The 16913-nt window shown below is 42.0% G+C and overlaps 2 protein-coding genes across 3 annotated transcripts in view; one reads left to right on the forward strand and one right to left on the reverse strand.

Moving 5' to 3' along the window:
- Window positions 1-13696, reverse strand: part of CLHC1 (clathrin heavy chain linker domain containing 1) — a 50006-nt gene extending 36310 nt beyond the window's left edge. Inside the window, exons 1-3 of one of the 2 annotated variants that reach the window (XM_008067197.1) lie at window positions 13375-13505; window positions 6067-6325; window positions 1802-1989 (exon numbers count right to left, since the gene is read on the reverse strand). In XM_008067197.1, the coding sequence (XP_008065388.1) occupies window positions 1802-1989; window positions 6067-6243 (365 nt within the window). In that variant the 5' untranslated portion in view covers window positions 6244-6325; window positions 13375-13505. Of the gene's footprint in view, window positions 1-1801; window positions 1990-6066; window positions 6326-13374; window positions 13506-13636 lie in introns of those variants that run through there. The other variant, XM_021717153.1, reaches the window with a different exon arrangement.
- Window positions 13697-13752: 56 nt separating this feature from the next.
- On the forward strand, window positions 13753-16125 carry RPS27A (ribosomal protein S27a). Its single transcript, XM_008067198.2, has 6 exons — window positions 13753-13850; window positions 13952-14016; window positions 14503-14557; window positions 14998-15083; window positions 15449-15580; window positions 15939-16125. Exons 2-6 carry the CDS (start codon window positions 13969-13971, stop codon window positions 16086-16088), a joined length of 471 nt encoding a protein of 156 aa, XP_008065389.1. The 5' UTR covers window positions 13753-13850; window positions 13952-13968; the 3' UTR covers window positions 16089-16125.
- The last annotated feature ends 788 nt before the right edge of the window (window positions 16126-16913 follow it).

Consider the following 16913-nt stretch of genomic DNA (forward strand, 5'->3'; position numbering starts at 1 on the left):
TCGCTGGGTGTAGTGGCTCAAGCCTGTAATCCCTGCACTTTAGGAAGCTGAGACGAGAGGATTGCCTGAGCTCAGGAGTTTGAGACCAGCCTGGGCAACTTGATGAGACCTCATCTCTACAATAAATCAAAAAAATAAGCTGGGTGTGGTAGTACGCACGTGTAGTTCTAGCTACTTGAAAGGCTGAAGCAGAAGGATCATCTGAACCCAGCAGGTCAAGGCTGTGGTGGCCATGAGCATGCTACTGCACTCTAAGCCTGGGCAACAGAGTGAGTCTATGACTCAAAAAAAAAAAAAAAAAAACAACTTGATGGTAAAAACGGTGACTCTTCAAAAGGACTAAGGGAATAATAACCAGATAAATAAAAAACTGGGGATTTAAAACTAGAAAGGTGAAAATGAGAGCGAACTCAACAAATAAATGGAAATTGGGATATTGTCACCAAGAATATTCAGGGAAAATTCTAGAATCTTGACGTAATGAACAGAAACTTGCCACACTATCAGAATGAGTCTTCATTCACTATAAGCAACAGAGGGATTCAAGCAGTAACAATTTTCTCTCCAGTTTTTCTAGCTTTAAAAGCAACCGACAAGCTGAGCTCGGTGGCTCAGCTTGTAATCCCACGCCTTTGGGAGGCTGAGGTGAGTGGATTGCCTGAGCCCGCGGGTTCAAGACCCGCTTGGGAAACTTGGCGAGACCTCATCTCTACAATAAATCAAAAAATTAGCCGGGCATGGTAGTGTGCACCTGTAGTTCCAGCTACTTAGAAGGCTGAGGCGGAAGGATCGCTGGAGCCCAACAGGTCGAGGCTGCATGGCTGGGAGCAGCACTCCAGTCTGGGCAATGGAGTGAGACTCCAATTCAAAAAAAAAAAAAAAAAAAAAAGCAACCGACACTTTCAGTACCCCACTGGCATCCCTTGGCCCTTACAAGCAACGTGACTTCGGGAGGCCAGCATCTGCATGCCTCTGACTGTGGGCTTTCTCTAGCCCCTGGAACCTGCTCTGGTCATGTGGGTCACAGGCCAGAAGTGCCAGGGAATTAAACCAAGCAGCCCTTAACCATTCACTGGCAGGAGCTGGTGGATAAGCACCCCAGCAACCTTGCCATTCTGATAGAATAACTTAGAATAACTCTGCACTACCTCCCAGTGCTCTCTAGAGAGAATAAACTTCAGCTGCCCCTACTCCCCACAATAAATTGCTTAGTAACAAAAAAACAAAAAAAACTGTCGCTAGCCTTCTGATGTTTTGGGGGAGATTTTAAAAAATATTTTAGGTAGCATTCTTCCCTAGGAGGAAGGTCTATCCTAACATCTAGCCAGCCATATTACGAAATGGAGGTCAAACTTTGCACAGTTTCCCAAGTTTATTTAAAATTGTCTATAAAAATAATGTATCCATCATTTACCAAATGTAACACTGAGAGTATAGGGCTACTCAACTTCCCAGTAGATTACTTACCTTTGAACATCACAGGATTAAGTGCTCTAATTGACAGTAATCATAAAATTGTACTATCAAATCTTCCATGCAAGAAATTACTTGGAGCAATGACCTGCATCCCTCATTTTATAATACCACAGTACCATAAAATTCTCAAACAAAATTAATGTTTTTTACTTGAAATAAGTAAATGTAGTAATTTCAAGTAAGCAAGATAAGGTGACATAAAAACATGGCTTTTAAATAAAATTGAAACTCAAAAAGACCAAGAACCACTGGTAGAGTTACACTGGCTAGTTAAAATAATCAAGCAGCAATTATCACCTTTTGGGCTAGTTACTAATATACTTACTTTGTTTTAAGTTGTATTGTTCTTTTCCTGTGATATACCAAAGCTGTGGGCTCTGCTGCGAAGACTTTAAGTTTTCCATGAAGACAAAACGCAGTTCTTTGGTCTTTCTTTATTGTCTCAATAAAGTCGTCATATTCTTTTTTGATTGAAGTAAGAACGGATTTGTATGTAGTGACATACTCTATTACCTGAAATATGATTTTTCTGCCTATGGTACTAAATTTTTTTTTCTACAAGACTATGGATCAAAATCCTTGCAAATAGCATTATAATTTTTTTAATGAAACATAAGGCACTTAGAAATCTAAAGTTTGTACAGCAAGTTCAAGCATGAATGGACACTAAAGACAACTCATATTTACTGAACATGTGATCTTTGTGGATCATTACAGTAGATTCTGTAAGCTTAAATATGAAATTACAAGATCATATTTGTGTTTTACTTGGTATGAATACATACATTATATGATATCAGTTAAAACTAATGCCAATTTTATTTCCCAATTCTGGATATCTTAAATATAGTTACATATCTTCTCTTACCACCTCCAAATCTTGTCTTTGACTTCATTTAAACCTTAAAGTCCTGGATTCCTTTCACTTCCCTACTTAACTAACCTCTGGATGATCAATACTCTCAATTCCTATAATTTATATTCCAAAGCTGCCAAGTACAACTGTAAAAAAAGCTCTCACCACTAGTATATTCATGTTTCCAATGGTGTTTAAGCACAGAATATCTCTCGGAAGATGACAAAAGCAAATAGAAAGAGCAGGTGCTTACAGAGAAGGAATGGAGAAGCAGGGTTTGAGATAAGGAGAGCTGAACATTCCATTGTATAGTCTCGTTAATTGGTTTATTTATTCATTTATTTTTGGATATCCTTGTGCATGCATTACTCAAGCAAAAACGAATCAATAAGAAACAGTTTAGGGGCAACCCCCTTGGGTCCCCTCCCACTGTGAGAGCTTTTCTGTCCTCTCAATAAATTCTGCTTTCTAAAAAAAAAGAAAAAGAAACAAAGAAAAGAAACAGCATTGACTGGACGCAGTGGTTCATGCCTGTAATCCCAGGCAGAGGCCAGAAGTTTGAGACCAGACTGGGTAACATATAGAAACTCCATCTCTACAAAAAATTTAAAAACTAGCAGTGGTGCACACCTGTAGCACCAGCAACTCGGGAGGCAGAGGCAGAAGGATTGCTTGAGGCCAGGAGTTTGAGGCTGCAGTGAACTATGATTGCATCCACTGTACTCCAGCCTGGATGACGGAGAGAGACCCTGTCTCAAAAAAAGAAACAAATAAAAATTTTAAGTAAGTTAAAAAAAAAAAAAGTTGTAAACAACATATGGATATCAAAATCTGCTCATGAGGAGAACAGACAGAATCAATCCATAATTTTCTCTGAAAGTTGCAATTATGCTTTCTATTTCTGCTATATCTCTAGCCTCTGGAATACCCTACTATTTTTGTTTGTTTGTTTGTTTGTTTTTTACCTAGACAATATTAGAGTTATCCAGGAAGATATCTGGTCTATCAAGAAATAAGGCAATCACTGATCATTGCCAGGTACCAGGAGAGGATATTTGAATGGGAGACTGCTTGTCTTTTTGACATGACCATGCCACGTATCCACCTAAATCAGGAACCTTTAATAAAATAAAGGTCTTCAAAAATAAAAAATAATAAAGGTCATCAGCCTGTGGCCTTCCAAGGTAAGTACTCGGTTGCACCTGGCCATCTTGAACTTCACATACCCCTTTGATGTTTTCCAACAACCCAAGACAACTCAGGTACATTAATGGGTAGATATACCATGTAGTGTACCGTGATCAGCTCCTAAGTCTGTCTGTTAGAAGAAACAGATTATAGAATACCGATGGGAACCTTTGAGAATACAGAAAATACACTAGAGGATGTAAACAGGCATGCCACACATAGAATACAGCCTGTAATTTTGCTTAATCCACAAAACAGTTAAAAATTTAGGAAATTTCACGTAAAACCATATTTTCAGCTTCTACTGAAAACTCTGAAAATCTGCCAACATGGAACTCTCATTCCTTGATGGCAATGTTAGCTGGAGCTTTGGATTGAGTTGGTTCTTCATTTTACCACAATCCTCACCATTCCTTATTCTCTTATAGAAAGCACAATTAATTCTTTTGAATTAGCTTCCTGGCCTCTGCAGGCACTGAAGTGTGAGCCTGTGATAAGGCTGCCACTAAATCCAAAAAAAACCATAGCTAAACTTACCAGGCACAGGGGTCTGAGGGAGAAGAGGAATAGTATTTATTCCATCTCAGCTCCCATATATGGATCTCAACTATTTGTACAACATGCTATAGGAACACAAGTCAGGCCACTTTCCAGGGTTCAGTTGCCTCTGTAAGTCACCCATTTCTACAGAAGCTCACTCTTCCTAGCTTTAGTTTCCTTGCTTACTGGGTTGTTGGCTCACTTTACAATCTACTCCCTCACCCTTCAATTCTTGCTATGAGTCTCAGATCTTCCTTGCTTTGACTCAAGTATGATTCTTCAGGTCAAAACATCTATCTTTGATTTTAAACACAATTTTGTATTTGTTCTTTGATTCCAAATACTCAGAGATGCAAGCTGACACTTTTATCATTTGCTCAACTGGATCCTTCCAAGAGGGTGGGCAGATCAGAGAAGATAGTCATTAGTAGTTCCTTAATTATCAAATTTGGGGCCAGGCGTGAAGGCTCATGCATATAATCCCAGCACTTTGGGATGCCAAGGAGGGAGGATTGCTTGATAACTGCCTGAGCAACAAAGCAAGTCCTTGTCTCTACAAAAAAGAAAAAAAATTAGCTGGGCATGGTGGCGCATGCCTATGGTTCCAGCTACTTGGGATGCTGAGGCAGAAGGACTGCTTAAGCCCAGGAGTTCAAGGCTGCAATAGACCAGAATCGCATCACAGCATTCCTGCCCAGATGACAGAGTGAGACAACTCAAAAAGAAACAAATGTGCTAAAATAGAAAATGAAAAAGGTATATTATCTGTTATTATGAAGCTAGAAGAAAAGTTTCTCAAAGTACCTAATGACTTCCATTTCAGAGTCCCTCTCAGTCCTGAAAAACAGAATCTCTTACAAAGGACAATTTACAATTATGTGATGTATAAATTATCCAAATGGAAATCATGGGGGGGTGAGGTCAAAAGGAACAAGGACTACAGATGTGGATATTATTTTTTTATTTAACCCCCTGTGTTTTCTCTAAGAATTAAATTTACCAATACCACCTACAAAATGACTTCACTATAACTATACTAATATAGAGCAGACTGCTCTTCATGTGAGAATAATTCTGATATGTGTTAGCATTTGGGCATGCAAGGATAAGCACATCATCGTTATAACTTTCCTTTGCTGATTTTCACAGGTAGAGTCTCCGCATAGCTCTTGATTTTAGGAAACCTATCCAAACACTACTTTTATTTAAACATTCATTCAATACATTTCTTAATAAAGCACCAAGAACTATATAATTGATCAAAACCACATATAAAATGAAGCTAACCCACCAATAGGCCAATTCTAAAAGATTTTCTGGATGATTTACAAGGAAGAAAAGACTATTTCTCTACTTTTTACTCTTATAGATATGTATCCGTTTTTTTATTACATTGAAGTATATAGGGCTATCTTGTGCTTACTTTACCTTAGAGTGAGGCACAAGGTTCTTATTAAGAGGAGAAATAAGACTCATAGCATATAATATTTAAAAATTAAAGAAAAGCCTGACTGGGCACAGGGGTCCAGCACTTTGGGAGGTTGAGGCAAGAGGATTGCTCGAGTCCAGGAGTTTGAGACCAGCCCTGGCAACATAGCGAAACCTTGTCTATATAAAAAAGCAAAAGATTAGCCAGGCATAGCGGCACCCACCTATAGTACCAGCTACTCAGGAGGCTGAGGCAAAAGTGTTGGCTGAGTATGCCACTGCACTCCAGACTGGGCCACAAAGGAGACCCTGACTCTAAAAACAAACAAAAAAACTCATATTCTACTCTTAAGTTAAAATAACTGAAACACGCATTAACAGTCAGATATTATATATCAAGAACTGTATTTTCCCCACTCTGTACTTTCTGACAAATTGGACTGAACTTCTCAAAATTGACAAACGGAATGATCAATGATCAAATTTAACAGCGGTGTTACTAAGGACAGAATATTCATTGTCAGATAGATCATTTCTACCTTCATGAAAACTTCATTGTCTTAAGAGCAGTATGGTACCTTATCAAAAACGTTTCGGTATATGATGTAATATTCATCGGCAGGTCCTTCCTCACTGCAGCCCAGCCTTTCCGTTTCTGTCATTATGTATCTTTGCATACTTTCCAAAAATTCCTTGTCACCTCTACAGATGATAGGAGGGAGAACTGCATGTTTATTTATTTCTTGGACTGACATAGGTCACAATCTGCACACTTGTTCACCAGAGAGAAGTTAAATCCTGACTTGCTTTTGCAACAAAGCCAAGATTTTGATAAGCCTGAAAGAAAAAAAAAGACTATCAATTAATCTAAAGACTTAAACAAGTTAAGTCAAATAATTGACCAAAAAAGTATATACTTGTTTCATAAAATAAAATAAAATAAAAAATTCCCATGGTTCTATCTCTGAGATAAACATTTCAACCTATGGATTAAAAGGTCTATGCTATTCTACTGGTGGTTTCTTATGTATAACTCATACTTCGTAATAGAAGGTGTAGTATTTGTTTCATGTGGGAAAACTTGATGATACAAACAAGGTCTAATACTTCCCTACCCCAGTGCCTACCTGACCTAGTCATAGTCATCCAGCACATAATACTATAATTAATTTATTTACCTGTTTTTATGATAAACTTTATTATAATCCTCATCTTTAATATGAAAGTACTAACCAAAAAGTAAGAGGTCAGGCTTCTGCTAGCATCCATCAATGATGTCAAGGATAGCTACCTTTTGGAGAACAGTTTTCAAGCAGCTGCATTACACTGCTTTTAGCAAACAATCACCATCCAGCTGAAACTGGATACAGAAGTTGGTACCTAAGATCATCTCAAATTAAAATTAAACAGAACCCTTGGCTTGCTTAAAATGTCTGGCAAGGCAAAACATTTTAACTTTTCCCCACAATTACAGAATTATATACCAAAGGAAATTAATGAAAAAAATAATATCATCCAGAATTCTGCCACCTAAAGATAATTACTATTAATATTTTGGAGTATTCCCTTCCAATCTTTATAATTATAAAAATTGGGATCAAATTCTATATTCGGTTATGCATTTTAATTTTTTTCACTTAATATTAAAAGCACTTTTTCATGTAATTAAATAGTTTTCAGAAACATGACTTCTAAAGACTTCTAAAGTATTTCATAACACAGTATTCTATTAACTTCTTTAACCATTTCTCCACTGTTGAACATTTTCACTATTATAAATATGTAGTGATAAATGTCTAAATTAATTTTACCAAGTTTTAGCACTAGAACTGATGATCTGTTTATCTGAAAGAACATATATAGCCTGTAAACTTTCTATAGACCAAATACAGAAAGGGAGACACCAAATAATTCTGAAATCTAAAAGACTAAATTTATCTTCATATTGATAAATTAGATTTAAAAATTCAAATTATAAATGAATGTAAAGTAATTTCAGCAAGGTAATAAGCCATAATGAATGAACAGTTTTCCTAAATGAGAAATCAATTGATTTATTCATTCAACCAGTATTTTCTGAGTGTCTACTAAGTACCAGGCAGTGTTTCACAGCTAGGAATTCAGCAATAAATAAGATAAAGTTCCTGGCTCCTTAGAGCTTACAATCTAGTAGGGGAGACAGACTAGAAATAATGTAATTCCAAATAGTAAAAGATGAGAGAAGGAAGAAATGGGTGTGATCACTGGGGAGTGGGTGGTCCCATCTGAACACTGGTGGCTTCCTACACTTAGGATAAAATCTGAGTTCCTTTACTTGGCCTAACCATGTCCTTTAGGAACCAATGAACTTTTTTCTGACCTAGTCTACCCTCTTCGCATGCCTGTCCTTCCCCCGACCCCTACCCCATGAACTTGCTCTCTTACCATGGGATCTTGCATGAGTCTCTCCCCCTCCCTGCAGACCTCCTCCTCTCCCCACTCCCTCCACACGAAGACACACCACCACTTGCGTTCACTTGGCTTTCATTCTTCCTTCAGATCCCAGCCTATATGCATTCAGGAAGGCTGCCCTGGATTCCGTTAAACTCGGTCAGGTGACACTGCTGTTTCCCACAGAACCATACACTTCCTCTATCATCCTATCATCGTTCAGTGACACTGCATGACAGACTTCTGGTCTAGATTCTCCATCTTCCCTGTTTGGCTATAAGCTTTACAAGATTAGAGACCAAAATGCTCTCATTCTCCATTATTCCTCCCTTACCATATGCATTCCAGTGCATAATACAGCTCTAGCAGAGTGGGTATTCAAACAAATATTTGCTAAATAATCAATAATCATGAACAATCATCTGGTCTGCTCTCAGAAAACATCTGAGTCGTGGTGCACTCAAACCGGAACACAGCTCAAGTGATTGTTCCTTAGCAGTTTCGTAATGCTGTTGAGTTATATAAACCAGCTAAGATTACCACTCATTCATTCATAGTAGACATTTAGGGATGTAATGAAAGCAAGCTCCCAGTCAATTCTATTGGGTCTTGGAAATGAACCACTGCTACACAGCGGAGAAGGCAGTGTGCCAGAACTTTATGATCACCCTTGACTGCTCTTTCGTCTCACTAGCTTGTGAGAAAAGGCAGGGAAATGTTAGGGAAAACATCTAGTGAAGTGATGTTTAGTGTAATGCTTCAGTTTGAAGTACTGCATTTATTTATTCAATAAATATTTTAGGGTTATCTAAGAAAGTCCCTAACCTCATAGAGATTAGTTTCAAGTAGAGACAGACAACACACAAGCAAAAAAATACAGTATGACAGATGGGGGTTAAAGCTGTCTGAAGAAAAATAAAACAGGGTATGGGAAACAGAGAGTAAGGGAGGAGGCGGGCGGGTGCTATTCTTTAGAAGGCAGGAAGTCAGGAAAGAGGAAGACCCTCACTGATAAGGTGACATTTCAGAAATCTGAAAAAAGCAGGTCATGGAGATTTCTGGGAGAAGAGTAGTTGAAGCAAAGACAGCAACAAGTCCTAAAGTGGGACAGCAAGATGCCCGTGGGGCTAGAAGACAATGAGAAAGGGAGAGAAGAGAGACGCTCAGAGAAATATCCAGGTCAAGTAGGTGGCAGGACCACTACTGGCCCTTTGTGCAGCTTAGTAAAAGGCGCCTCAGGCCTGGCGCAGTGGCTCACGCCTATAATCCGAACACTTTAGGAGGCTGAGGTGAGAGGACTGCCTGAGCTCAGGGGTTCGAGACCAGCCTGGGCAACTTGGCAAGACCTCATCTCTACAATAAATCAAGAAAAATTAGCCCAGCGTGATGGTGTTTGACTGAAGTTCCAGCTACTTGGAAGGCTGAGGTGGAAGGATCGCCTGAGCCCAGCAGGTAGAGGCTGCAGTGGCTGTGAGTGTGCCACTGCACTCCAGTCTGGGTGACAGAGACTCTAACTCAAAAAAAAAAAGGAAAAAGAAAAACACACCTCATCCTTTAGGCAGACTTGGCATGAGGAGCAATGAACTGGATTTTGGACTTCACTTGCTCCAGAGCTGGAGCAATAGCCTCCAAATTTAGGCTTTATTGCTCTAAGTGACATGAGAAGCCATTGGAGGGCTGTGTGCAGAAGAGTGACTTCACTTTAAAGAATCGCTCCTGCAGCTCTGTCAAGAATGGATGATAGGAGACAGGGATCAGAGCTGAAAGTACTGCTAAGAGGTGATTGCAGCAGGGCTAGGTGGCTCAGCCTGTAATCCCAGCGCTTTGGAAGGCCTAGAGAGAATTGCCTGAGCCCACGGGTTCGAGACCAGCCTGGGCAACTTGGCGAGACCTCATCTCTACAATAAATCTAAAAATCAGCCGGGCGTGGTAGCGCATGCCTGCAGTTCCAGCTACTTGGAAGGCTGAGGTGGAAGGATCGCCGGAGCCCAGCAGGTCAAAGCTGCAGTGACCGGGAGCAGCCATTGCACTCCAGTCTGGGTGACAGAGTAAGACTCCAACTAAAAAAAATAAAAAAAGAGGTGACTGCAATAACCCAGGCATAAGACGATGGTGACTTGAATCAGAGTGCTGACAAAGGAGCTAGGGAGTAGTGTTCTAGGTATATGTTTATTGAAAACAAAGCCAAGATTTGCCGGGGGATTAGATGTGGGGTATGAAAGAGTAGTCAAGGATGGATCATAAAGTTTCTGGCCTCAGTGACTGGAAAAAATGGGAACTATCAAATATGGAGATGGGAAGAGCAATTTCCTAGGATGAGGAGTTTGGGGCTTGCCCATTAGAGATACTGGGCTGGATATGTGAATGCGAAGCTGAGGTAAGTGTTCTAAGTGGCAGATACATTTATGAGTCATCTGCATATAAATGGTATTTAAAAGTCATTAGATGAAATGAGATAACCAGGAAAATATAAACAAAGCAGAGGTCCATGGACTGGGCCTTGGGAGCATGCCCCCGTTAGAGGTTTGGCAGGTCATGAGGAAGCAGCAAAAGAGCCTGGAAAAAAGCATCCGGGGTAATAGAAATGAAAGAGGTATCCTGGAAGCCAGATAAAGAAAGCATTTCAGGCCAGGCATGGTGGCTCACATCTGTAATCCCAGCCCTTTCTGAGGTAGAGTGAGAGGACTACCTGAGCCCACGGGTTCAAGAACAGCCTGAGTATCTTGGTGAGACCTCGTCTCTAAAATAAATTTTTAAAAAATTAGCCCGGCGTGGCAGTGCACGCCTGTAGTTCCGACTACTTGGAAGGCAGAGGCGGAAGGATCACCAGAGCCCAGCAGGTCAACACTGAGGTGGCTGTGAGTGTGCACTGCACTCCAGCTTGGGCGACGGAGTGAGACTCCACCTCAAAAAAGAAAAAAAAAATTATCCAGGCATGATGGCACATGTCTGTGGTTCCAGTTATTTGGAAGGCTGAGGTGGAAGGATTTCCCAGAGACCAGCAGATTGAGGCTGTGGTAGCTGTGAGCGTGCCAATGCATTCCAGACTGGGTGACAGAGTGAGACTCCGCAGCTGACAGATCAAATAAGATAAAACGATCATTGAATAGAGCAACTTGGAGGTCACTACTGATCATTTTCAAGAGTTATTCTACTGAAACGGTGGGGACAAGAGTTTGACAGGAGTGGGTTCGTTCAATGGAAGGGGAAGATTGGAGACAATGAGTATAAGCAACTCTTTAAGAAGTTTTGTTGTAAAGGTAGAGAATAGTGGTAGCCTAGAGGGTGAAGAATGTTCTGGAAGAGGGAATGAATGGATTCTTCAGATGTGCCAAGGCATAAGAGAATAACTCAGGAACTTCAATTAGCTCAATGTCATTAAAATGTAAATTGAGTGATGCATTTAGTAGATTAGGCTGTAAGGAAGGCAGAGGCTGAATGTTATTCAGAGGAATTTGAATTTTATCCTGGTTAATATTGGAAGTAGAAAAATGACACAATCATTTTTTATTTTTATAATGAATATTCTGGAGCCAGGAGTGAAGGTGGGTTTGAAAGGGGGAAAGACTGGAGACAGGTAAGGAGTGACTGACACTAAACCCCTCCAGTAGAAAGTTAAGGTCTGCCAGGTGCAATGGCTCAAGCCTGTAATCCCAGCACTTTGGGAGATCAAGGTGAGAGGATTGTCGGAGCTCAGGGGTTTGAAACCAGCCTCAACAACTAGATGAGACCTCATCTCTACTATAAATTAAAAAATAAGCCGGGCATGGTAGCGTGCCCCTGTATTTCCAGCTACTTGGAAGGCTGAGATGGAAAGAGTGCCACTGCACTCCAGCCTGGGCAACAAAGTGAGACTCTGACTCAAAAAAAAACAAAAAAAGAAAGAAAAATAAGGCCTGAATTTGGAGATGGGGATGGGGATGTGGAAGGGAGAGGATGGAGAGATAAACAGAAAACATATTAAAAGAGTGCATTAGAAAGGACTGTTTTGTGGCATAGAGAAAGAACAGGGTAAGAATGCAACTTGTTTCTAACTGGCCTGCCTTGCCTGGAGAGCACCCTACACATACTCCAAAAACTTCCTCTCAAGGTCTTTAACAATGCTCCCAATGTTCAAACGTGGAAATTCTACAACTTGGCCAGGTGCAGTGACTCATGCTGGTAATCCCATCCCTTTAGGAGGGTCAGATGGGAGGATTGCATGAGGCTAAAAGTCTGTGACCAGCCTAGGCAACAGAGCAGGTCCCAATATCTACTCTCTCCACCCCCCAAAATTAAATCAATCAGGTATAATGGCACGTACCTGTAGTCCCAGCTACTTGGGAGAATCACGTGAGCCCAGGAGGTCAAGACTGTGGTGAGCTATAATGGCGGCAATGCAGTCCAGCCTGAGCGACAGAGCGAGACCCTGTCTCTTTATTTTATTTTATTTTTTGAGTCAGGGTCTCGCTCTGTCGCCCAGGCCGGAGTGCAGTGGCACGCACACGGTCACCCCAGGGTCAATCCGCTGGGCTCAGGCGATCCTTCCGCCTCAGCCTTCCAAGTAGCCGGAGCTACAGGAGCATGCTAACACGCTCGGCTAATTTTTTAATTTATTGTAGAGACAAGTCTCACCAAGTTGCCCAGGCTGGTCTCGAACCCCTGGGCTCAGGCAATTCTCTTGCCTCGGCCTCCTAAATTGCTGGGATTACAGGCTTGAGCTACCGCGCCCGGCCGACTCTGTCTCTTTTTAAAAAGAAGGTGTCACTCTGTCGCCCAAGCTAGAGTGCATGATCACAGTTCACCACAGCCTCGACCTCCTGGGTTCAAGCGATCTTCTTGCCTCTGCCTTCCAAGTAGCTGGGACTACAGGTGCATGCCACCACGCCCGGCCAATTTTTCTATTTCTTGTAGAGAACTGGGGAGGTGAGGGAGGGGTGTAGAAGGGGGCGGGGGTCTTGCTTTGTGTCCCAGGCTGGTCTCCATTCCTGGCCTCAAGAGGTCCACCTGCCTCAGCCTCCCAAAGTGTCGGAACAACCGGCGTGAGCCACCGCACCCAGCTTTAAAAAAAAAAAAAAATTTTTTTTTTAAAGGAAAATTATACAACTTCTGCAGGTTTCTTTTCCGTATGGCTTCATTTTAAAATTTGAAAACTGCTGTGACTTTCAACCTATGAAGCCATTTTATAGGCTAGGAGAAGCTTGGGCGTTGCCGGCGGGGAGGGACTTCGGGCGAGAAAAGGCTGAAGCCCGCCCCGGACAATTTCACCCCTTTACCCTGGAAGAGACCGCGGGGATTTCGCTCCCGAGGAGGCCCAGGGAGTGTCCGGCGGGTCGCCGCTCGGGAAGTGGGTGAACGACACTTTCGTGCCCCACACCCCTTTCTTGTTCCTCAGCCTTTCCTGCTAGCCCTTTCCCGGCGCGTTTTCCCCCCTCCCCGAAACCATAACTCGGCTTCCTCCTGCCTCGAGTGCTCACCTGAATCCCTCTCTCCAAACACCAACTCCAGCGCTTAGAGACAGTAACTAGGGAACCCGGGCTGTAGAGCTGCATTTTGGGACTAGTAGACCCAGTTACACGAACGCAGCGGAGAACTACGACTCCCAGAACACACTTCCATTTCTTCCATTTTCCTCAGTGAGGCCCCTCTCTACCCACCCCTTTTTAAAGACCCTCCTAGCCACGTCGACTGCATGGGGAGAGTCTTTTTTGAAATCATGTGTAAACTGTTTAAATCTACCATTTCGAGAGCATCCTGAAGGCTGATGAGAAATAAGCCCACGTTAGAGCAGAAAGGAGATTCACGAACCAGTCTGGCACTAGATTAGACAGTCGCTGTTATAGCAGTGAGCAGGCATTTGCAGTGGTCGCCTAAGGGGCGGGACTTCCGGCGGAGGCTCCGGGAAACCCCGTGGTCCGGCGCGGCGCTCTTCCTTTTCGATCCGCCATCTGCGGTGAGTGTCTGTACCGCGGCGCCTGTCTGGCCCGCGCCCTATCGGCTGCTCTGTTCTGTGTCCCCAGGTCTAACCCATCTCGTCTTTTCCCTCACCCTCAGGTGGGACCACCGCCAAGATGCAGATTTTCGTGAAAACCCTTACGGGGAAGACCATCACCCTCGAGGTACGGGCCAGATGTTGTGAGGAGGCCACGGCCTGGATGAGGTCCTGAGGTGGATTTCCGGACCGGCGTCGCTCTCCAAGCCCCTGAGACCATTATTCCGAATTTGAGCTCTGAAACCTGGCCCTGAATTCAGCATAGTTTGCTTAGCAAGGCTTTGTAGTGGGTTTTCGATACCCAAAGGGTGGGCCTGTCCCTTTCTAGTGGTTCCAGCCGGTTGTGCAGAGCAGGGGTCACGCGGTGGGGAGGGAGACTCTCCTGGCCTGCCGGGCGTGCACGTGTGGCCCTGCAGCCGCCTCCCGCCCTGCGCCGGAGAGAGGCCGTCCGCTCCCGGGTGGCAATCGTGGGAGCTGGCCTGCTGGCTGGCGATCAACTCTGTTAAGTAGACTTCAACCCTGCCACCCGGTTCTTTGGTTATTGTCAAGTTGGGTTAAATGAGTTTTTCGTTGTTCCTTATTGGGTGGTGTACTTACGTTTTAAAATTCACAGGTTGAACCCTCGGATACAATAGAAAATGTAAAGGCCAAGATCCAGGATAAGGAAGGCAAGTAATATTTTGACATAGTTCAGGAAAATTAAGCTGTAGAGACCCCAACCTTCTTGTAGGCGCTAAGCATATCTGCTCCTGGTGAGGGCAGAGGGATCAGATTGACAAAAGGAAAAACTTGGAATTACATAATAAACACGTTTATGAGCATGGAGCCAAGCCACTTAGATTGAATTACTTGAGATGCATTTCACTTAATGAATTTGAACAAGTTTTTAAGTTTTCTATACCTGTTTCCTCATCTTCAAAATGAAGGTTTCTATGTTAACATGTTGAGTGTTGTCATTAAGATTAAAAGTGGTAAAATATGTAAACATTTCAAACAATGGACTTGTGACAGGTGTAAGTGAATCACTTACTTGATTCAGAGGTATTACCTTGTAAATCTGCAGCACATAAAGTTTGTGCTGTAACTTAATTTCTTTTTCCTTTTTAAGGAATTCCTCCTGATCAGCAAAGACTGATCTTTGCTGGCAAGCAACTGGAAGACGGACGTACTCTGTCTGACTACAACATTCAAAAGGTCTGTATAGAGGAAAAAATCAGCCTTACAAATATATTTTATTTTGGAAATTTTGCCAGAAGTAGGAAGAATTGCATCATATTAGGAATAGATTCCCAGATGGCATCTGCACTAATGTTTGAGGAGCATTGATAGTTTCTCACAATATATGATTTTACAGGTTGTGTCTGATGGTATAAATGGGCACATTCTTTAATTTCCCTGTGAAGTGGTAGTTAGGAATCAGAAACTACTTTTGGGGTAGGGGAGTGGGACTCTCATAGGTGGTATTGTGTGCCACTGTTGCGTTTACTTATGAGATGCATGGTGTTGGTTTTCCCATTGATGGAGCATGAAAGCCTGCTCATTGTCTGTTCCATTAACAGGAATCTACTCTTCATCTTGTGTTGAGACTTCGTGGTGGTGCTAAGAAAAGGAAGAAGAAGTCTTATACGACTCCCAAGAAGAATAAGCATAAGAGAAAGAAGGTTAAGCTGGCTGTCCTGAAGTACTATAAGGTGAGTCAGTTGAATGTGATAGGCAGAAGATGAGCAAAGTCATGGTTTGTTTAGAAGCTTAATCTTCTGTATTTTTCCTGTTTGTTATTTGGAAGGGCTTGTTTTAAACTAGGGTTCTGAGTTTGAAGTCAGATCAGGGTTCAGGTCTTAACTTCATCTAACAGGTAGCTTTTAATGTACAAAAGTCCCAAGACTTACGAATTTGTTAGCATGATTACTGGTGTGAATTTATCACGCTTTGGTGTAAAAGCACTAAATTAGAACTATGTTTTATGTGGTTAAAAGCTTAAATATTTTGAATAACTTAAACTTCAGAATATGTTGTAAAATTACCTTACAGCAAGTTTGTACTTTTCAGGTGGATGAGAATGGCAAAATCAGTCGCCTTCGTCGAGAGTGTCCTTCAGATGAATGTGGTGCTGGAGTTTTTATGGCCAGCCACTTTGACAGACATTACTGTGGTAAATGTTGTCTGACTTATTGCTTCAACAAACCAGAAGAGAAGTAATTATGTATGAGCTAATAAAAGACATGAACTAACATTTAATTGTTGAATTTTATTGTAGTGATTTAAAGAATGGTTTTTGAGCTTCCAACTTGCAGGCACACCATTTGCCTCAGTGGTATCTCTAAGATGTGCTACTGCCATCATGTGAATGTTGCACTTCATAATAAGATATTAGGCTATCTATATTTTGATAGAAGAGTTTTATTTAATGTCAGCTGTGTAAATAAGCCTGCTTATATTTGTTTCTTGACCTGAGCACTAAAAACATTTTGGGCTGGTTAAATGCTGGCCATGGGGGCTGTCATAGCCATTTGAGAACTGATTTGTGTGGATAAGTGTTAGGACCTTTGGTTTAAAAGAGACTACAACATACTTCTGTTAAAGGTTGGATTCAAGTTGCCAATTGAAATGCATCCTGAGACCCTGGGTGGTTTCAGTAGAGTGTTCTGTCTGCATGCCTGTAATAGTACAGTGTGTGCTTAGCTGAGCATGAACTCTTGGGAATTTTTTTTTGCGGGGAGGTCTCATGCTGTCATCCAGGCTGGAGTGCAGTGGCACGATCATGGCTCACTACAGCCTCGACCTGTTGAGTTCAAGGAATCCTGCCTCAGCCTTCCAAATAGCTGAGACCACAGGCATGTACCACCACGCCTGATTTTTTTTTTGGTAGCGATGAGATCTCACTATGCTGCCCAGGCTGATCAAAAACTCTTGGCTCAAGCAATCCTCCCGCCTCCCAAAGTTCTGATAACACTCAACTAAAGCATACACTTGGGAGAAGTTTATTAAACTCTGATTACTACAATTAGTAATATACTTTTACCA

Source organism: Carlito syrichta, unplaced genomic scaffold, assembly GCF_000164805.1.
Source record: "Carlito syrichta isolate Samal-C Ts95f unplaced genomic scaffold, Tarsius_syrichta-2.0.1 Scaffold309408, whole genome shotgun sequence".
In the NCBI taxonomy this organism is placed as follows: domain Eukaryota; kingdom Metazoa; phylum Chordata; class Mammalia; order Primates; family Tarsiidae; genus Carlito; species Carlito syrichta.

Excerpts from the sequence above, each read along its gene's own strand:
- RPS27A (XM_008067198.2), top strand. The coding sequence starts at position 13,969 with ATGCAGATTTTCGTGAAAACCCTTACGGGGAAGACCATCACCCTCGAG. Across the intron at positions 14,017-14,502 it reads GGAAGACCATCACCCTCGAG|GTTGAACCCTCGGATACAAT; the intron begins GTACGGGCCAGA and ends TAAAATTCACAG. Across the intron at positions 15,084-15,448 it reads CTGACTACAACATTCAAAAG|GAATCTACTCTTCATCTTGT; the intron begins GTCTGTATAGAG and ends TTCCATTAACAG.